The 21808-nt window shown below is 31.0% G+C and overlaps 3 protein-coding genes across 7 annotated transcripts; all 3 read left to right on the forward strand.

Moving 5' to 3' along the window:
• The first annotated feature begins 175 nt into the window (after window positions 1–175).
• On the forward strand, window positions 176–4576 carry LOC123218153 (calcineurin B-like protein 4). Its single transcript, XM_044639405.1, has 9 exons — window positions 176–423; window positions 2562–2705; window positions 2808–2890; window positions 2997–3056; window positions 3176–3284; window positions 3485–3537; window positions 3662–3742; window positions 3822–3934; window positions 4099–4576. The coding sequence occupies exons 2-9, from the start codon at window positions 2627–2629 to the stop codon at window positions 4187–4189; spliced, it is 669 nt and encodes a 222-aa protein (XP_044495340.1). The 5' UTR covers window positions 176–423; window positions 2562–2626; the 3' UTR covers window positions 4190–4576.
• A 6521-nt stretch (window positions 4577–11097) lies between these two features.
• LOC123218130 (dipeptidyl aminopeptidase 4) lies at window positions 11098–16376 on the forward strand. Of its 4 annotated transcripts, none has more exons than XM_044639377.1 (7): window positions 11098–11320; window positions 11401–11502; window positions 11771–12235; window positions 12436–12630; window positions 14104–14133; window positions 14358–15464; window positions 15705–16376. In XM_044639377.1, the coding sequence occupies exons 3-7, from the start codon at window positions 11789–11791 to the stop codon at window positions 16254–16256; spliced, it is 2331 nt and encodes a 776-aa protein (XP_044495312.1). In that variant the 5' UTR covers window positions 11098–11320; window positions 11401–11502; window positions 11771–11788; the 3' UTR covers window positions 16257–16376. The 4 variants fall into 4 exon arrangements, with proteins under 4 accessions (XP_044495312.1, XP_044495329.1, XP_044495304.1 ...); XM_044639394.1 differs by having other exon boundaries at window positions 11809–12235; XM_044639369.1 differs by having other exon boundaries at window positions 11422–11502.
• A 700-nt stretch (window positions 16377–17076) lies between these two features.
• Window positions 17077–20719, forward strand: LOC123226073 (phosphatidylinositol 4-kinase gamma 3). 2 transcript variants are annotated; one of them, XM_044650544.1, is made up of 3 exons: window positions 17077–17257; window positions 17836–19516; window positions 20112–20719. In XM_044650544.1, the coding sequence occupies exons 2-3, from the start codon at window positions 18140–18142 to the stop codon at window positions 20487–20489; spliced, it is 1755 nt and encodes a 584-aa protein (XP_044506479.1). In that variant the 5' UTR covers window positions 17077–17257; window positions 17836–18139; the 3' UTR covers window positions 20490–20719. The 2 variants fall into 2 exon arrangements, with proteins under 2 accessions (XP_044506479.1, XP_044506488.1); XM_044650553.1 differs by lacking the exon at window positions 17077–17257 and adding an exon at window positions 17383–17701.
• Window positions 20720–21808: the final 1089 nt, after the last annotated feature.

Consider the following 21808-nt stretch of genomic DNA (forward strand, 5'->3'; position numbering starts at 1 on the left):
TTTAGAATCCATCTAATCACGGTGAGACATAGTTATTTGACCAAAAATTAAATACACTTGCGGAAAAAAGGCGTGCTGCAGTGCAGGCGGTGGGACAGCTGTACAAGAAAAATGTAAGAACTTAAAAAATAAAAAAAAAAATCTTTCAAAATTCAAGCCTTCTTCCTCTCTACTGTAAGTGTACTATATATACGGGGCCTTTCGCAACCCAGTCTTAACGTCCAAAGCTGCAGACCTCAACAAACCCTCCGATCTAAACAATATTTGAAGACGATCGCCACCACCACGCCAAGCTCATCAATCAAATCCTTCACTTTCTCTCTTTTTTAATCCTTTCTTCGCTACACACTACGCACGTACAAAACTAGCTATATTTTTCAGTTGTCTCACTCCCAAGTTCAACCAGACGGCTGTTTCTCTCCGGTTAGTTTTTTCATTTTCTCTTTTTTTTTTTTTGTGAGGTGCTTTTCTTTCATTTTCATGTTCTAGCTGCCAAAATGAGCAAACGTCAAATTTTATGTCAGTTTCTATAAATAAGTTGATAAAAATATTTTTCTATATAGATTTACTATTGCATAAATAACTGTATTTCTTTCTTTTTCCTACGTTTTCTTGGCAACCAAACAGATTAGATGCCTTCTTGGCTTTGAAAATTAGTATGAGAAGTCTGAAATGTTTTGTTCTGAAAAAAAAAAACTGGTACTTGAAAATAGTTTGTGTTCATTGAATCTTGCCATGCATCTATAAAATTGAAAGGGAAATATTATATTTATCGAATTTGAGTTCACAAACAGGGATATGCTTTTATGTGATATTTTGTATGGGGTTGTTATTTTATATTTAATTTAAAATTATTTAATTGATATATATTAAATGAATATTATTATATATAATTTTTATATATAAATAATAATATATTATTATATAATTAAATAATTAAAAATTAAAATAAAATAATATTAAATAATATGATAATATATGATTATTTATATATAAAAATTGTATATACAATTGTATTAATATTAACTATATATTTATTTATATCCTCAACTAAATACACATAGGTTTGTCGAAATTCCAAAGATAGCATAGACTTTTTCATTTGGACCTTTTTATGTACACCTTACCAAGTGTTTGGTTGCTGACAAAATCGTGAAAGGGAGAGGAAAACAAAATGATCTTTACTTCCTTAAATAAATATTACATTATTTTGACTGGGCCTTTAGCTTGCGTCAGGTCACTGGTCCCGGAATTTGGAGGAAAAACAATATATAAATTTTTTTCCATTGGAAGAAAATTGATAATGTTGAAGACATGCTCAGTTTCTTCACTGGACCATTCCTGAATCTTGGCTTAATAGAATTTGCTCTTTCTGGTTTTTTTTTTTTTCCCGAGATAATATTCTATTTAATAACTAAGAGATGAAATTTTGATTAAAGTATTAATAGTTTACAATACAAATTAATATCTTTATTATAATGAAAAAATTGGGGATTGTATTGAATTAATATTTTTTTTTCGGTTGTAAGTGTGCTTGACTGGCATAATCAGATTATCTATATATCATAGGTTGTCGAGTTTCTCAGGGAGGTCAGAACTGCATGCATAAGCTTTTGTTGGCATTATGGGTTCAATTATTATTAAATTATTTATGACGATGGAAGTTTCTGAAATTTCCTTCATAATCTCCTTATATTTAAATAAATATCCAACTCATCTCCAAGTTGGAGATTAGCTTGTTGGTTGCTCGGTCCTATTAGTTGTAACAGGAGATTAAATTGTCGGTACAGTTGAAAAGAGTGTTCTCAATGTATTTTACTTTTTTGCTTTGTGTCTTTCCCTTCTTCAAAGAAAGGATCTGTTCAATGGTCCATAAGAAATAATGAATTTTGTTCATTTTGTAGCACTGTCTTCTCATTAATGCTTTTTCTTTTTCTTTTTTGATTTTATTGATGAAAATTGGGGGAACAAAGTAAATCTGCTTTTGAGAATTTTTGACCCAAATGATTCCTAAAGTTGAATCATAGATTTCAAACAGGTTAATTTAGGAGGGTATCTAGTGTTGAATAATAAAGACTGTGAAAGGTATAGAGCAATATATGTCCAAGAGCTGGAGTTTTTGGATGTCCATTCTAGTGGTGAGCCTTTGTTTTTTTGTAACGATGCTCTAGTTCTTGCTAGTTTCGTCCAAAAAGAGATATTGTATTGCAAGTAGTTCAATCGAAACATTATAGGCTGTAGGATTTGCTTATATCAATCTGTTGTATCAATTTTGTTGAATATAAAAGTCTCATTTTGGGAATGAAAATAAGAATTGAGGGTATATAATGTAACCAAGTTAGATTGACTTAAATCATTGTAACAATTGAAACCTAAAACTTGCTAAAGAGGTTGAAGGGCCCAAAATCTCAAACACTTTTAGTCATCATCAGCATGCGTGATGACTAAAGGGACTAAATCCTTTACTCATTTTATATCATTCTATGTGTATTTGCATTTATAATGTTTTATGAAAGTTCTGAAGCATTATTGCTGATAGATATTTTCTTGGTTACTGACAGGTGGTGAACTTATGAGTACTATTTATTGACAAATGCTTTGTGGATGAGTTGTGCTAGTTCTGCTTATGGGTTGTGTCTTGACCAAAAAAAGTAGACAATTCCCTGGTTACGAGGAGCCTTCTGTTCTTGCTGCTGAAACACCTTGTCAGTCATTATCATACATTTGATTTCTTTCTGTTTGGAATCACCTAACAAATTTCCTTAAGACTGATTTTGGAATTACAATGTTTTTCCTCTTCTTTGCAGTCACTGTTAGTGAAGTTGAGGCCTTGTATGAGCTGTTTAAGAAATTAAGCAGCTCAATAATTGATGATGGGCTTATTCACAAGGTATTTTTCTTGTTACTAATTCAGATTTTACACTCATTATCGGTAATTAATTTTAAGTTGGACGTCATTCTAAAGAGAGACAATTGTATATGGTTCTTGTGTACAGGAGGAGTTTCAGCTTGCACTCTTCAGGAACAGGAATAGGAGGAATCTTTTTGCTGACAGGGTTTGTATTGCTGGCTCTTGGTCGTGAGAATTGATCGATATTTGTGTACAATTACAATTTTAACAGCAAAAACCGGTGCCATATTACTGATGTGAATCCTGTTTTACATTAATTTGTAGATCTTTGATCTGTTTGATATCAAGCGCAATGGGGTCATCGAGTTTGGGGAATTTGTTCGATCATTGGGTGTCTTTCATCCAAATGCACCTGTCGAGGACAAAATTACATGTAAGATCACTTCCTCTTATCATATAATTCTTAGTAGTGTTTCAGCCCTGGAAAATCATCATGTCCTATACATGCTACTAAAACTCTCTTCTTTTGTATGAATACTTTTGTGTGTAGGTTAAACTGAAAAAATCTCATTAACATATGCTGTTTTCATTGATTCTTAAATACCTACTAAATTTGCAAAAATTCTTTTGCAGTTGCTTTCAGATTGTATGATCTAAGGCAGACTGGTTTCATTGAGTGGGAGGAGGTAAATATTGCAATCATTATAGTTTCTTTATATGTCGCTCTTCTAATATGGTAAAGGCTTCTAAATTGTGATTCCAAATTTTGCATTCAACAACTTAAGCTTATATTTTGATATTAACTGACAGTTAAAGGAGATGGTATTGGCATTGCTGCATGAATCAGACCTCATGCTTTCAGAAGATGTTGTTGAAACTATTGTGAATAAGGTTCAGAACTCAACTCTTTCAACTATACTATTTTATGGTTATTTGGTCCTTCCATCTAGAATTTTGTCTTTTATCACAGACTTTTAATGATGCTGATGCAAAAGGTGACGGAAAAATTGATCTAGACGAATGGAAAGAATTCGTGTCAAAGAACCCCTCTCTAATAAAAAATATGACTCTTCCATATTTGAAGTAAGTTTTAATTTGTTTTGTAAAACTAATTATAAGTCAAGTGGTGTACCGTGTTCATCATCAAGTAAACAACATATCATAGAATTATAAAATTGCTTCAAGTCCATAGTCCTTGACAGAAGTTCATATTTAGAAAAATAACATGTCATTTTCTTAATCTACAGGGACATAACCTTGGCATTTCCCAGCTTTGTGGCAAATACTGAAGTTGAAGATGAAGAAGTCCAAGTTCATATCAAATCTAATATGTATTGATGTTGTTGCTCTTGGAAATGGATATAATCTACAAGCGAATTAAATTCCACATGGTTTCATATCCATGGCTCACCAGAAGAGCTAGAAGCAAGCTCAGAGAAAGCAAGTGTGAGTCTTTTGGAACACAGCTGGGCTAGAACATCAATCTGTGGCTGCTCTATTATGCAATCTTACTGGGTGCTTATACTATTTTTCTTGTAGAAGTGATTTATATGTATCTGGTTTCAGCATCAGAAGTTTTGTCACTATGATGCTGTGTGCCTTTGAGGAGGTAAATTTTCAGTCCCACTCTCGTTCTTTATGTAATAAATAATGTTTTAGTATTGTAGAGTGATACCTCGAGTACTTCTAAGCGGTCTTTTTCATTTTATATATATTTCAGTAAAATTCTTTCCATTTCATTAGGAAGTAATTCTAAATATACAAATAAATTATATAAATTTTTGTATATAACCTAATATGAAAGTATTTAATTGAGTGATTTTAAAATTAAAAAAAAATCATATTATTCAATTATAATTAAATTATACATACATATATATTTTTGATACATAATTTAAATATACAGATGATATATTGTGATATAAATTAATGATTTTTAATTAAAAATAAAATAACACTTAATCATATGATGACATATCATCTATGTATCTAAATTGTATGTTAGTGTATACATAGTATTATTCTTTTCACTTGATAATTATCTATTTGGACTGACGGGCATAAACAATATATGTCAAGGGCAATGCTACACGTATACACTGTTAGGTATACAATTGAATATATAATTGATGTGTTATCATGTGATTATGTGTTATTTTATCTTTAAAACAATGTTATATGTATCCATATTGAGTATATAAATAGGTATATACTTGATATATATTATTATATATTTGAGTATTATTTTATCTCTAATTTAAAATCATCGAATCACTTGATGACATATATCAAATATATATTAATGTATATACTCAAATAAATACTTATAGTTTTATTATTATTTTTAATTAAAAATTATTAAATTATATAATAATATCATATGCATTTTTAATTATATCATTGGGAGAGGCTTTCGGTTTGATGTTGTTTTTAAGATTTAAAAAAATATAAAATTAAGAGAAGAAATCACATGTTTTCTAAATCCCAATTAAGCATTAAATTCTGTTTTCGAGCCATTGATGTCATAATCATTTGTCGTTCAAGAAAAAGAGATTGAATTATTTTTTCTTGAATAATTTCTTATTCAAGAAAAAAGAAATCAATTCATTTTATCTAATAAATTTTAGAATTAAAATTTTCAAATTTGGACACTATTTGATCATCAATTGATATTTACTTCAAGTATACCACAATGAATTTGCTCTTAAATGTGATGATAATTAACCTTTTTTTTTTAATTTTTAATTTTTCTATGTATTTTTTTTCATTTTTTTTATCGCGAAGAATACACTAACAAAATTTTCATTTTTGTATGTTGCTTTCAAGCATTTTCTTCAGCCATATTTCTATTGTCAACTCAAATTCCACCTCAATAATTTTGGTTCTAAAGAGACAGAAGGATGAAAATTTTGAGAGATATTGGGATAAAATAAGATGGGAAAGTATTATTATTATTATTATTATTATTATTATTATATAACAAAGACAAAATCTTCAAATTTGACAATCTTTTCTAGACCAAAAGACTTATTTCCACTCAAGATTGAATCCATTAATAAATTTTTATCCATTAATTTTTAAAAATCTATATATACATCTGTCATTTAATATCTTTAGTGTATTCTTCATTGATAGAAAATGACTGCCATTATCCCCTATATGAAAGGAGAAAAGCAGCTTTAGGTTGAGTTATGTGACTTTCACGATGCAGGAGATGAAGATGTTGCATTGGAAATGAGTAATTTGGAGGTGAAGGTAGATGACTGGAATTTTGCCATTGGCATAATAATAAAGGAAATTACTAGTTTTGTAGTTTGTCTCTTGTGTTATGTCTTTGCTTATTGGTATTAAATTTAGCTTTTGTGCCAATTGAAGTTTCTTTGAGATCTCAGCTTGCTTTTGAGTAAGAATCCATGAATTAGGCAGATTTTATTATGACATTTTTAGATCGACCGATTTCATAGAAGTTGTGTTGAATATTGAAAAGTGAAAGTGAAGCTTATTGTGGTGGAAGATAGAAGAATCAAAGGTTCAAGCATGATAATAAGTCTCTTTGTTTCGTATATTTCCAATTGCAAGAAGTATATTTTGTTAATAATTTGACATTGGGATGAATAAACCCAAAGTTCAAACTCGAAATAAATTTCAAGTCCGGTCTTTGACATATGGAGCCTGGTTGACAGGTTATATATGGACATACTAACTATTAATTTATTAGGATTGAATTCGAATCAAACTTATTTAAGTTTGAACTCAAATTCGAACTTAAGAGCTTAATATTTTTGAGTTTGAATTAAAGCTTAAGGGTGTTTAGTTTATAAAGTTTTATTTTTTTTATAAAATAACATTGTTATGATCAATATATATTAAAATAATATTGTTTTAATATTGAATTAAATTCGACACTTCTCAAATAAGTTAGACTTAATAAATTTGAATTCGAATTTAAAGTTAGACTCCATTGATACAAGCCGAGCTAAATCCAAGCCCAGCTTTATCCTACCTTTCTTTTTATTGTTTTTGTAGTCAGAGGCTATATAAACTATTTTAGATAAGATAAGATCAAAATTATATATCCAGACAACAATAAGAAGGTGATAGGTTATGTCATGATAAAAACTAAGGGAAATAAGTTGAAGGTCATGACATGTGTAGTCCCCTGCTTATTATATTATTTCTTCAAAGCCCTAACTAATTTTCTACCCAAATCTCTTTCTTTCTACAGATTTTGTCTTCCTTGATGTAACACACTTAATTACAAAGGCAGGAAATATTGACTCCTTTATTAAACTGAATAAATTACATATTCCCACCTTTTTTATCTTTAAAAGGCATATATCACATTTTAACCTAAAATCAAACTCCACTAATAAAAAAGTATATAGGTAAAGGGCAAAATAGTCGAATCACTTAAGTATAACACCAAGATTGTGTACATTTCTCTTATAGGAGTCAAACTTTAGTCTTTGACATGAAAAGATAATGTCCTAACCATTGGACTAAATGGACCAAAAAGACATTCTTCATATTCTTTAACTTCGAAAATAGAAGTGATTTGTTTTGTTTTTATACGCAATTCATCATTTTAGATGATGTGGTGGGTGTGATGTTAGGATTGAGGGGATTAAATTGTAGTGATGTTTGGATAGTATGATTTTGGTTGTTGATGTTTGATGGAATTGTGTGGTTAATTGTGAAATGAGGTGAAGTGTTGATGTCGATATGATGAGTGTAGTTGTGATTGATACTAGCTTCTATTCGATTTCTAACAGATTCTTAAGCAACAAAACTTGTGGGTTGTTATGCAGCTGGATTTGTAGTTTGAAAGTAAGCGGGTGTCCATGGAAAAGAAGAAGGAAAATTTTTGAAAGAGAAGAGAAGATTTTGTAATCCTATAAGTTTTGTTTAAGTAAAAAGAAGATTAACCTGAAAGAAGAAAAAACTGAAAGAGAAATAATAATAACCAACAAAAGAGATGCAATTTTTACCCATCGACGAGATTTTACGATGTTGTTTTATAGTTGAATATATTAATCATATTTTGTTAGGGGATGATATAGGTAACATGGTACTTACAATATATTCCACTTTGTGTTTGGTTTTGGATAGAATAAATGGGGGTAGAAAATTGTTTTTGCACCAAATGTTGAGTGGGAATATTGTGATTTGCCAAGTAAATTCACAAAATTATCGCATTAGAAAAATATATTTCAACAACTCATTTCAGTACGGTTACATTTCACTACCACATGGATGTTGGACATAACACCAATCAGTGTCAAAAGAGGAATCCAAAAGAGTTTGTGGAATAGCAGGAAGACTCTCATGTACAAAGTGACTCTCCTCCATTTGCTCAAGTCAATGCAATGGCAACCAAACACTTTCATCTCAAATAGTGAGCCTTCACCCACATGTATTTAGACGCAGGAAGCATCCAAGTCCTCCCAAGTTTGCTTTCTCTATTTTATAAAACCTATAACCCTGCTTAGGTTTATCTATGTCTCATGTTCAAACTCTAAGTTCAAATTTTAAAAAACTTCATCAAATACTAAGTCATTATCCATTATTGTCTAAATTTGGCAAAATAGGGATGACATAAGGTATACAACTTTTTCATACGTTCTCGCATTAGTGCAAATTTGTTGTTCGCTTAAACGTATCATTACAAAATCCTTGAGTTAGTTTTGTGATGCTAAAAATAAAATTTTCATGCAATATTGAATTTTAAGTAATTTGAAAAAGGGTAAATTAGACATTTCCTTCCATTAAATGTCTTTGATCTCATACCATTAAAATGTGGAATGGTATCAATGTGACATCATAATTCCTCTAACGGAAGTATGATCATATCACAAGATATGATTTTTCATTTTAAAATTAAGGAATTAAATGCTTTTTTTAATATGTAATATATATATATATATATATATATATATATATATATATATATATATTATAATTTGAGTATATAAATAATATATTATTATATAATTAAATATTATTTTATTTTTATTTAAAATTATTTATTTATATAATAATAATTTTTTTATTTATATAAATTATATATATAAAATATACACTTATAATTTTATTGTTAAAATAAAAAAAGGCTGATAAGTGGATTACTTTGTCGACAAACAAAATAAAATGGTAACACGTGGCGGTCCACGCGTGAAACATTGGTTTCTTCTCCGTCACCGATGATTCTCCTTTTTGCCTTCTCTATTTTAATTTATTTTGTTTGTCTTTTTTTATTTTTTAAATTATGAAATATTCTTTTTCTCCTGGTTTTTAAATTTCCCAATTTAGAAAGCATTATTTGTTTTGTTTTTCAATCCCACGCGCCTTTCGACAGTATGGGATTCTTTGATTATTTCGTTTGTTACGTGAACTTATTGTTAAAAAAAAAATTTACCTTTTCAAATTTTTATCTGATAATTTTATTAAAGTTCAATATTTATTATGATGCCAATTTTACATATAATATATATGTTAATATTATTAATATATTATTTAATAATATATTAATATATAATTAGACTATTTTCCTTATGATCAAAATATAATTATATACAAAAATATCATTTTTACATAATAAAACATATAATTATATTATATCAAATTTATTTATTATGAAAAGACAATTTAACTATTTTTTTAACAAAAATTGATATTTATACCTTTATATGATTACAATTGAAAAAACGAAACAAATTTTTAGAAATTTGTAAATTTATCAAATCTCGATAAAAATTGTTTAATTAATTAAAACTATATTATAACAATACAATGTTGAAATTATTTTTTACACTATCAATAATATTATTAATAACCAAAAGCAACTAAAATTAATAGGAATTTAAAAAATACCTAAAAGATAATAAATTACATCATAAAAAATAAAAGTTAAGCTAGATTTATGACCTATATCAAGAATATATAAACTTAATTATACATTTGGTTTATTTATTATCAAGAGGAAACAATTTAAGTATCATACATTATTTTTCACTTACTTGAAAAGAGATAAAAATATTTGAAAATATCAAACTCTCGTAAAGGAATCAAACTTTGTTTTTTTCTATTAAAAAAATTAAATTTTTTTATTTTTCAATTGAAATGAATAAACTTATTTTTTATTATATAAAAAACGGGTCTAATCTTTAATATTATTAAAAAATGATAATATAAAACCCTTTTAATTTAGAAATGATAAGTGTGATAATTATTTGTAGATGCAGGCAATTATTGATTGATCGATCTATATTTTATTTATTGAGAAGGCTAAAATTTCTATTGAATAAACTCAAAATATATCACACACACACACACAAAAAAAAACTTCTAAATATGCATTATGTTTTTTTATAATTTCATCATTATATATTATATCTGTTTGGTATTCTTTTAACGTAAATGATATTAATTTCTTATTTTTAATTTTATATAATTTATTTAAAATCTTTTAATTAGAACAACTTAAATAATAAATAATTTTTGTTTACTTATTATTTATAGGTTGTTGAGCCTAATAATAAATATATTTCAAAATTTCAATTTAAAATACTTTTAATATAAAAACAAAACAACAAATTTTTTCAGATTAAAATAGATTAGAATTATTCATGTCATTACATAAGATGCTCACATCAATGTTTTTTAACAAAATAAAAAGAAAAAACTATTATATTATTCCTATTTAATGTTACTTGGAAAATAAAGATAAATAAAAAATTTCATAATTTTTTAAAAATCGATAAAATTGATAAATTTAATAAAATATTAATCACCATTTTAATAAAATAATTTCGATCGTTATCGAAGAAATAAAGATAATTGATAACTCAAAATTTAAAAATAATAATAAAATCAGATCAATAAAAATTTTAAAGATTAAATATCTTAAAAGTATCAAGATCTCAGAGTTAAAATAAGTGGTAAAAGTAAAAAACTCTTTCGTAAAAAATTATAATCTGAATAGCACAAATAAAAAAGATATTATTATTTAAAAAATTTAGAACAATTAGTTTAAAATTAAATAACTATTATGTAAGGTGAACCTTTAACAGAGCTAATACAATTGTGATTTAATACAATATCCAAAATAGAGGGGTTCTCTAATTAAAAAAAGATATTGAGAGCACCAAATTAATGTCATCGACACGCGACGTATTCGCGCGTGTAATCATGTTGCAAAGTCCACATGAATCTCAATCATTTCACTTCCTTAAATCACGAACTTATTGCACGTCTCCTGTTCTCCACTTTCCGTTTTGTAACAAGAAAAGCACTTCGCTTTTACTAGATCTCTAATCCTCCCAATTACAATAAAGAAACCACAATCTTAATCCTATAGAATCCAATTCCGATTCTCCATCACAACAATTTAATATCCCAGGAATCAAAATCCCACTTTCTTGATTTTTTTTTTAAAACTTTAATGGCTGATCAAGTCCAAATCTTTTCCGGGTAATATTCCGACTCAACACTTTTTGTCTTTCTTAGTATAATCATTACAAAAGTTTTGGTTTTGATGAATAAAAGTCCAGTTTTGTTTGAATTTGCTGCAGTTTACTATGCTGTGATTGGATCCGTTGGATTTTGATGCCAAGAGCTTTGTTCAGAAGTTGACTTCTGGAGCTTATTAGCAGGTAATTGATTAATTTTTTTCACTTATTTAATCAGGTTTGTTGTGTTATTGGGCTTTGTTTGTTGAGTTTTTAGTGTTTGGTGGTTGAGAAACTGTGGGAAAATGATATAAATTGAAAATCTTGAAATGTAGCCTTGTTTAATATTGTATTAGATTCTTGAAACTCTTTGTTTTAAGTTTATTGCGGCTTAAAGAGTTTTGTTTTATGTTTTTTATTTGTGGGTTATTTTTTCTAGGTTGATATTGTATTTTGATTTTGATCAACACAGGTTAGTTTGTTAATCTTAATGCACTCAATTGATGATAGCAAGGAAAAGAAGACTTTGAAGCGATTGAGGTCACCGCCTTCTTGCAAAATGCCTGTGACTGATACCACTGCCCCACAAACTCTTGATGATTGTATTTTCTTCCCTCTTGAAGAGATAGTACAATCTCCGTTACCTGGATATTTTGCACCTACAGCAATCAGTTTTAGCCCTGATGATAGTTTGGTAACTTACTTGTTAAGTCCGGATCAATCCTTGAATAGGAAGGTCTTTGCTTTTGATCTACACACTTGCAAGCAGGAGCTGCTTTTTAGTCCTCCAGATGGAGGGCTGGATGAGAGTAACATATCAGCAGAAGAGAAGTTGAGGAGGGAAAGATCAAGGGAGCGTGGATTGGGGGTGACACGATATGAATGGGTGAAGACTGGCTCAAAGAAGAAAGTAATCATGGTGCCTTTGCCTGTTGGGGTTAGTTCAAATTCCTTACATTGTATTTTAATACTTTCTCTATTAAATTATCATCTTGGGTGTTGTTGATATCTATGATGAGTAAGAATGTAGACATCAAATTTATTTCATTGGAAGTCAAAATTTTCTCACTTATTTGCTACAAGCTTGAATTTCTATCTCGTTCCCTTGATGATTATTTTTTCTCTTTCTCTGGACAGATTTACTTTCAGGATCTTTGTTGTTCGAAACCAGATCTAAAGCTTCCAAGCTCACCCCTTTCACCTGTCATTGATCCTCATCTCTCACCAGATGGTACTATGATTGCTTATGTGAGAGATAATGAGTTGCATGTTATGAATCTCTTGTCCAATGAGCAAAAACAATTAACGCATGGTGCCAATGGAAACACAGTGGTAAGTGCATATGTTAGAATATTGCCTACTTTTCTATAGATATTGGATGATAATGTTTAAAGAATTTGTATATTTTTACTTGTTATATTAAATAATTGTTCCTAATGTGTTATCCTAACTAGATAGTTTTCTGATTTATTTGGCTGGTGATCAGACTTGAAGTTATCAAGCAGCCAAGGGGCTAACATATCCCCTGGCAACTTTCAAAAGCTTTATATGCATTCTTAATGTGTCCTTTGATTATTCTAATGTTTATAATATTCAGCTTGGAGAGTTGAAACATGGTTTTGACTTTGTCATTTACTTGGATTTCATTCTAGGAAAATAATTGAGGACATGAGATAAAAACTTAAGTTATATTGTGATATAACATTCATGTTGCAACTAGGAATAGAATTTCTAAACTTTGTATGAATATGAATATGTATATATATGATCATGATATGAGATGAGATTGTGTTTTCTTAAAGACAACTCTTTAGGTATGCACAAAGTCCATGATTTAAATGTTATTTATTTGAGAGAGATGTAATTATTTGTTTTTCATAGAGATTCAGTTCAAAGCTAAATAACAGAAACATGCAAAATTTTGTTATTGTGTTTTTGATAATAACATGTAAATCTGAAGATGTATGCATTCTTTAATTTTTGTAAACTCTATTGGAAAACTTAAGTACAAAATTACATATTTGATAAATGGTCGCATATCTTGAAAGCATCTGGCAATTGTAAATATATGAATAAAAATACTGGCAATTTAATGTTATTTAAATATTAAATTTTGTTATAGATTTCTTAAATCTGATCATAGTTCAATTTTTTCTGTCCTGGGTAAGTTTCTTGGCTGTGCCGTTGCTGCTAACATATTTGATGGCTAGATATGCTTTTAAAAGTGGGAATCAAGTTATGAACACTTTTAACTCCATATGACTTGAAGCTTGGAAATCCATTAAGTTCTAAACACGTTAACTCCAGATACAGGGTCTGCTTCATTTCTTTCTTTCTTTCCTTTTTAACTTTGGATTAATATCTTTCTGGGGCTATATTATTTATAGAGATTTCTTTTCTCCCAACCTTTATATATTATTTTTGGCCAGAATTATGATATTTTGTTCTAATAAATGGTCAAGCTCTTGTGAACTTGGCTCTGACTCTCTGCTGTCACATCTTCCAATTTAATTTTTTGTAGCCACATAATAATTAACTTGAAAGAATTCTTTAATAGAGCATAAAGTGTGTCAGTGTGTTCTTGGTGAAAACTCTATAAAATGTAATAATAAGCTGCAAAATGTAAATAGCCTGAGTGTTTAAGGCTGTCTGCAACAAAAATTTGGATTTATGGCTTGGAATTTTTATAGTTTATGTTCACTTATGATGCTGGTAGCTAAGACAATTAATTTCTGAATTTTCCAATTTATGTTATGATGCTGGCGGCTAAGTTTGACATGATTTTTTTTTTAATTTGTATTGCAGACTCATGGCCTTGCTGAGTATATCGCTCAGGTGAGAATTTATTTGAATCTCCTTACTTTCCTTGTTATATTTTGTTTATATCTGAGTAGTTCTTATTTAATTTATTATTGCTTTGAGTTGCTAAGTTTGAAAATAAAATTCTGCTTTTAGAAATAAAACGCAATTATTAAAATACTGTAAACAGTGTTATTATTTTTTTTTTTTTTGGATGTTTATAAAGTGTACTCAGATTATCAAAATTTTGTTGATTGAAGGAGGAAATGGATCGGAAGTCTGGATATTGGTGGTCACTTGACAGTAAATATATTGCATTCACAGAAGTTGATTCCTCTGAGATACCCCTTTTTAGGATTATGCACCAAGGAAAAAGCTCTGTTGGTTCAGAGGCACAGGAAGATCATGCTTATCCCTTTGCCGGAGCTTCAAATGTCAAAGTTTGTCTTGGGGTAGTTTCTGCTGCTGGAGGTCCTATCACTTGGATGGATCTTCTGTGTGGGGGATCAAATCAACTTTATGAGGAGGAATATTTAGCCAGAGTCAATTGGATGCATGGAAATATTCTCACCGCTCAGGTTTTGAACAGGTCTCATACTAAATTAAAGCTTCTAAAGTTTGATATCAAAACAGGCCAAAGAAAAATAGTACTTGTAGAAGAACTAGATACATGGATTAATTTACATGACTGTTTCACACCTCTAGATAAAGGTGTCACCAAATATTCTGGTGGATTCATCTGGGCAAGTGAAAAAACAGGATTTAGACATCTTTATCTACATGATACTAATGGGAATTGCCTAGGTCCTATCACTGAAGGTGACTGGATGGTTGAGCAAATAAATGGTGTGAATGAGGTCTCAGGGCTTGTGTATTTCACTGGAACTCTAGATGGACCTTTGGAATCTCACCTTTACTGTGCCAAACTTTATCCTGATTGGAACCTTCCTTTGGAAGCCCCAGTTAAATTAACTCATGGGAGTGGAAAACATGTGGCTGTGCTTGATCATAATCTGCACAAGTTTGTTGATTTTCACGATTCTCTTGATTCTCCCCCAAAGATTTTGATTTGCTCTTTGCTGGATGGAAGTGTCATTATGTCTCTGTATGAGCAGCCGTTAACCATTCACGGATTAAAAAGGCTTAAACTTGAGCCTCCTAAGTTAGTTCAGATACAGGCAAATGATGGGACTGTTCTACATGGGGCTTTATACAAGCCTGATGAAAATAAGTTTGGACCTCCACCATACAAAACCTTGATAGGTGTGTATGGTGGTCCTAGTGTACAGCTTGTGTGTAATTCTTGGATAAATACAGTTGATATGAGAGCACAATATCTACGAAGCAAAGGAATTTTAGTATGGAAGGTTAGTAGTCCTCTCTAAACACCCTAAAATGAATCATTTGTTAATGTACTTAGGGTTGTTGCATTTATCTAGTTGTGAAGTTCGGTCTGATTTCCAATTTTAGACACGATTATTCTCATCTTGCAGCAGTTTTACCTGTTGTCTCTTATGGATTATGCAGTTAGTTGTGTTTCGTATATACAAATTGGTAAAAGTTGTCTTGTGCATCCTAACCTTTCCTTGATGTATCAATGGTTGCAGTTAGATAACAGAGGAACTGCTCGGCGTGGGTTGAAGTTTGAAGCTGCCATCAAATACAATGCTGGCCGAATTGATGCTGAAGATCAGCTGACTGGAGCAGAGTGGCTCATCAAACAAGGGCTGGCAAAACCTGGGCATATTGGCTTGTATGGTTGGAGCTATGGAGGCTATCTCTCAGCCATGACTTTGGCAAGGTTTCCTGAAGTCTTCAAGTGCGCCATCTCTGGCGCCCCTGTTACATCCTGGGATGGATACGACACGTTTTACACGGAAAAGTACATGGGATTACCCTCTGATGATCCTGTACGCTACGAAAACAGCTCGGTTATGCACCATGTGCACAAGATGAAAGGGAAGTTGTTACTGGCGCATGGTATGATTGACGAAAATGTGCATTTTAGGCACACTGCTAGGCTTATAAATGCCCTTGTGGCAGCCGGAAAGCCTTATGAAATACTAATATTCCCAGATGAACGACACATGCCACGCCGTCATAGGGACAGAATTTATATGGAAGAGAGAATTTGGGAGTTCATTGAGAGAACTTTGTGAAGAGTCATCCTCCTCTCTCTATGTTTATGTGTTGCTGTTGTTATTGTTAAGGTAGAGTAGACGGTTGGAAACTCAATTTTCCTTGAAAGTAATTGCAAATTTTCTCTTTTCCCTTTTTCATTCACAAAGTCTGGTTGCCAAGGTATCTACATTATCAGTGGGTGAGAAAAAATTCAAACAATTATATGTGCATGTCTCTTAAAGTTTATGTCAAGATAATAAAAAATGAAAAAAGTTGATGTATTGGAAGATAATATTATTCATAAGATTAATAAATTATAGGGAAAAATATATATTTTTACACTATAATATAATATTTGTTTTGTGGTAGGTCAGATTTTATTTCAATAAAGATTGGGGTGACGACAGGAATAATTAAAATTTTTATAATTAGAATTTTAAACCCCTATATATTAAATTATTCTTAAGAATTTTAAACTTTTACAAATATAATTTAATATTTAATAAATATTTTATTAGTTTTTTTACTGGAGATAAAAAGGGAAAAGTGAGAAAAATTTATCCTACGAGAGGACAAAATGAAAGCAAAGAAAAGTTTTTCAAAAAGATAAAAATTAAAATTAAAATATTCGATTTTTATCCAACCGTTGGCATTACTTTCGAGAACAAGCCAACTAACATCATAGCTGTTTTCTTGCCAAATAAACTATTATCACAGATTCTCTATGTCTCTTGTTCCTTTTTCATAGAAAAAAATTAATTATTAATAAAATATTCTAGAACACCAGGAAATTGACAATATAATAAATAAATAAATAAATAAATTTTAACACGTCAACGTTTTACATGTCTATTCAACTTTCTCTTTTTCTCCTCCAGCTGCGAAGTTTGTCCCTTTTTGGATAAAATTTTCTTGTTCTGGAAACTTGGGGAGAAAGTCTCTCCTACTATTTCATACATAAGCAAGGCTGCGCTTTTCTTTTTCTTCTCCTTTCGTAATCATTCTTTTATTCTTTTCTCTCCATTTCTGCTTCTCCAAGGTATGGACTTTTTTGTTTTTAGATTTTATTTTTGTCGTTTTTTGTGAGAATTGAAATTGATTTAGGGAAGTTGTGCATTTTCGCTATCTGTCTGTTTGATTTCATTGATTTGATCGCTTGAATTGTTTTCTGATTTTAGTTATTTTTTAAATTTGTTTTATTATCTGTTTGGTTGCTGAGAAAATTTTGAAAGAAATTTAAGAATTCCTCACATTAAGCCATGGGAACGGAGACTTAGGCTAAGTAGACTGTTTGTCTTGGTCAAATGACTCAAATCGATTGTTAATTTCTGTTATTTTATTTGTTGGAAACACAAACGGTTAAAATTTAATTAATTGTAATTTATTTTCTTTATTCATGATTGGTTTTGTTTGACATTAGGTTAATATTCGTTCTTCGGCTCACAATGCTGCTACATCAACTATGATCTTAGCTGTTTAAAGTGTATTGATCCAGTGGTTTAAAGATCTTGTCTTTCTTTTTTAAAAATCAATTTGGTGCAAAATGATTCTTTTTCTGTAATTGAGCATGTTATGTGTCTTTTGTTGTCTTATTGGTAAAATTTTGTTTTGTTGTAGGGTATTTGCAGTGACGCTACAGAAGCCCTAAACCCTTTGGGGATAATTTTGGAAAAACCAAAGATGGATGATAAAGTAACAAAATCCTAGGTTAGGGTTAGGGTTTATAACCCTATTACTCAAGGGTTTAGTTCTTGGGTGCAGATTTGGAGTTTTAATTGTTTTTCAATTTGGGGGTTTTAGGTTTGCATGGTAGTAGTTTGTAAATTTTAGTAATTGTTAATGGCTTATAGGGTGTAGGAGTTGTACATAGAAGTTTTTAGTTGATATAAGGTACGCGGGGTTCTAGATCTACAAGATAAAAATGTCTATTGCCAGTGTAGCTCTTAGTCCGGCTCTTGAAAAGTCTTTGAGCTTTCCGGGATATTTCACTCATCGACATGGTTGGCCTGCGGATGACTCGATCTTGATTTTTCTAAGTGTTGGGGGTTCTATGATCCCGATGCTTGTTATGGAATCAGATTCAATTGCTTCTGTGAAGTTGAGGATTCAGAGTTTCAAAGGGCTTTTTGTGAAGAAGCAGAAGCTGGTGTACAGAGGGAGGGAACTGGCCAGGACCAATTCTCTTGTCAAAGACTATGGGCTTGCTGATGGGAATGTTTTGCATTTGGTGCTTAGACTTTCAGATCTCCAGGCCATCACTGTGATGACTGTATGTGGAAAGGTATTTGAATTTCATGTTGAAAGGAGTAGAAATGTAGGTTATGTGAAGCAGCAAATTGCTAAAAAGGGAAAAGGGCTCATTGATCTCAAGGATCAAGAACTGATATGCGATGGTGAGGAGCTTGAAGATAAGAGACTCATAACTGACTTTTGTAAAAACAATGATTCTGTTATTCACTTTCTGGTTCGAAAGTCTGCTAAAGTAAGAGCTAAGCCTATTGAGAAAGATTTTGAAGTCTCTATTGATGCTAATAATTTGAATGAGAAGTTGGCTGATGTTGTAGGAGAATACCAGTTGGAAGCACTATTTACGGGATGTGAGGTCACAGATAGGAAACTGTTGCAGAGAGATTTCCTTTTGGAACCTTTAGTTGTTGATTCCAATATTGACTTGCCAGTAGAAATTAAAAAGCTAATTGAATCTACTTTTGATGGGTTGGACAGAGGTTATGAACCTGTCCGCTCCTCTGAGGGATCAGGAGGAGCTTATTTCATGCAAGATTCATCAGGTCAGAAGTATATTTCTGTTTTTAAACCAATTGATGAGGAGCCAATGGCTGTGAATAATCCTCGAGGCTTACCCTTGTCAGAAGATGGTGAAGGATTGAAGAAAGGCACAAGAGTTGGAGAAGGAGCATTGAGGGAAGTTGCAGCATACATATTGGATTACCCAAAGGGTGCATTGCACTCTTCTAGTTACAAGGAGAGAGGCTTTGCTGGGGTTCCTCCTACAGTTATGGTTAAGTGCTTGCATAAGGGATTCAATCATCCAGATGATTATGAAAATTCTGCCAAGAATGTGAAGATTGGATCACTGCAAATGTTCATGAAGAATATAGGAAGCTGTGAGGATATGGGACCTCGTGCTTTCCCAGTGGATGAGGTACACAAGATCTCTGTGCTGGACATAAGGTTGGCAAATGCAGATAGGCATGCTGGGAATATATTGGTTAGCAAAGATGAAGAAGGTCAGATTAGGCTTATTCCAATTGATCATGGCTACTGCTTGCCTGAGAAGGTAAGTGTTTTACTTTTCTTCTATGTATGCACTAATGTACTTCTTTACTATGTTATGCACTTCACAATTTTCCTTCTTTTGTCCAAATACATCCTTCTTGAAATTCAGCTTCATGATATGAATGTGAGCTGTGTGATTGTTTTCATTGTCCTTTTGTTGATTGCTGTGGAACAAACATCAATATATGGGATACTTTTAGGTACCTTGATATATTATTCAAGAACTCTTCTGTTATTTTAGTGAGATATTTTTCATTAGATGCATACATTCATAATGTGGTCTGCTTCTATATTTTTTTTCTGATGCATGACTCATGACATTACCCAGTTAGGGATTCATTTAGTTCTTCTCGATCTTATGCATGGAAAAGAAACTATAGCTAAAACCCTTTTTTTGGGAACTTATACAAAGGCTAGTTATAATAGTTTGAACTTTCGTCAATTATTAATTAGGTCATAATACATCTGTCTAACCTTTAACCTTTTTTAATTTGTTAGATTGTAATACGAAAAAACAACCCTCATAGACTATCTGATTCTGCTGTTGTTGGAATTTTCGGCTTCTCATTATTTATAATCCCTTTATACTACTGTAGTTTGAAGATTGTACATTTGACTGGCTCTACTGGCCACAAGCTCACCAACCTTACTCCCATGACACCATTGACTACATAAACTCACTGGATGCTGAATGGGATATTGAACTTCTGAAGTTTCACGGCTGGGACATATCACCAGAGTGTGCCCAGATCCTTCGAATCTCCACCATGCTTCTGAAGAAAGGTACAAAGAGAGGATTCACTCCCTTCACCATCGGAAGCATCATGTGCAGGAAAACACTGAAGGACAAGTCTGTGATTGAGCAGATTGTTCATGAAGCACAGGAAGCTGTGCTCCCAGGATCAAGTGACGAAGTGTTTCTTGAATCTGTTGAAGTCATCATGGATTGTTACCTTGATGAGCTGGCCCTGTGAGACCTCAGGATGACTATCTAGGTATATAGCATTCAACTGTCTATTTGTCTTTTCGTTGTTGTCTGCAAGTTTATTTGATATGCTGTTTGTTGCTCTTTCACTTGCTTTGTCTTTTGACAAAGTCAGGCCATTGTGCACCTATCTCTCCTTTCATCTCTCTAAAAGAATCTGTTACTTGGAATTGATAGTTACCTATTTTAAGTGCTGACTTGAAAATGTTGTACCGTGCATATGCTATTGCTTTTTTTTCTTTCTTTATTATTATTTTTCTAAGTTTTGCAGCTGCATAAGTGTCTAAAGTCATAATTCTTACTTACATGTATGGTTGGTCAAAAAATTGTTAACTTATTAAAAGGAAATTCTTAAAATTGAAGAAAAATAATTTGATGTAATCAACCATAAAATGGACATTCTCCCATTGGTAATGAAATGCCCTAGTTGTATTAAGTTGCCTACAGCAAACCTAATGTGAGGACATTTTGCCAACACAACTGCATTTGATGCCTGTAAACGCATTCAACCACCCAATTCCATTCGTTGTGTAATATTTGCCAAAAATGTGAAAACAAATACAAAATGCCACCTACATTTCTGGCTCATTATCAGAGTACTTAAAACCCTGCACCAAACAAAGGTGGGCTAACATCTTCTTTATGGCTTTTTGCCAATATTTTCACTCATTATTGTCAACTAGCCCATCATTTAATTTTTTTTGGGCTAAGATAGCAAAGAAGGGTACAACACGGACAATTTGTCTTATAACTCACAAATTCAGAAATTCAAATACCTAATGGAACTTTAGACTAGAAATTAAGAAAGTTCTTTGTAACTAGGCTATTGAAGGTTTCCAACTTGGAGGCCGGGTCCAATGATTGGTCTCAAAAATATTGTATCAAATAATTTAAAGTTTAATTTTAATATAATGTATATAAGTTTTGAATCTAACACTTCTTTAGAGATTCTTAGTTATTCAAACTATCTTTTAACGGTTTAAAGATATTTGTTATCGTATGAATATGAATGAGTAGTATCAATAAGGTTTGTTTCAATATAAATAATTATGTCATGAGCAAAACAACTTGTCCTTTTATTTTAGTGTAAACAATTGTTTAATAGATTTCATATTCAATTATTGTTATAAAAGTAGGAAGAGTCAACATTAGATAAATCAATCAATCAATCAAGAAGTATTTTATTGACTTGCTTGTCCACATGTATAAATATACCACTCCATTGTGGAATAAATGAATTTGGGAAATTAAAACAAAATAAAATGGGAATTTAGCTAAGCAAGGCATGTGGGCATAAATGTGTAGGAT

Source organism: Mangifera indica, chromosome 1, assembly GCF_011075055.1.
Source record: "Mangifera indica cultivar Alphonso chromosome 1, CATAS_Mindica_2.1, whole genome shotgun sequence".
NCBI classification, from domain to species: Eukaryota; Viridiplantae; Streptophyta; class Magnoliopsida; order Sapindales; family Anacardiaceae; genus Mangifera; species Mangifera indica.

What these genes read in the sequence shown, in the direction of transcription:
- LOC123218130 (XM_044639377.1), top strand. Translation starts at nt 11,789, where the DNA reads ATGCACTCAATTGATGATAGCAAGGAAAAGAAGACTTTGAAGCGATTG. An exon ending in TGGTGCCTTTGCCTGTTGGG is followed by an intron (nt 12,236 to 12,435) that starts GTTAGTTCAAAT and finishes TTCTCTGGACAG; the next exon opens with ATTTACTTTCAGGATCTTTG. An exon ending in TTGCTGAGTATATCGCTCAG is followed by an intron (nt 14,134 to 14,357) that starts GTGAGAATTTAT and finishes TGTTGATTGAAG; the next exon opens with GAGGAAATGGATCGGAAGTC.
- LOC123226073 (XM_044650544.1), top strand. Translation starts at nt 18,140, where the DNA reads ATGTCTATTGCCAGTGTAGCTCTTAGTCCGGCTCTTGAAAAGTCTTTG. An exon ending in GCTACTGCTTGCCTGAGAAG is followed by an intron (nt 19,517 to 20,111) that starts GTAAGTGTTTTA and finishes ATACTACTGTAG; the next exon opens with TTTGAAGATTGTACATTTGA.
- LOC123218153 (XM_044639405.1), top strand. Translation starts at nt 2,627, where the DNA reads ATGGGTTGTGTCTTGACCAAAAAAAGTAGACAATTCCCTGGTTACGAG. An exon ending in ATGATGGGCTTATTCACAAG is followed by an intron (nt 2,891 to 2,996) that starts GTATTTTTCTTG and finishes TCTTGTGTACAG; the next exon opens with GAGGAGTTTCAGCTTGCACT. An exon ending in ATGACTCTTCCATATTTGAA is followed by an intron (nt 3,935 to 4,098) that starts GTAAGTTTTAAT and finishes CTTAATCTACAG; the next exon opens with GGACATAACCTTGGCATTTC.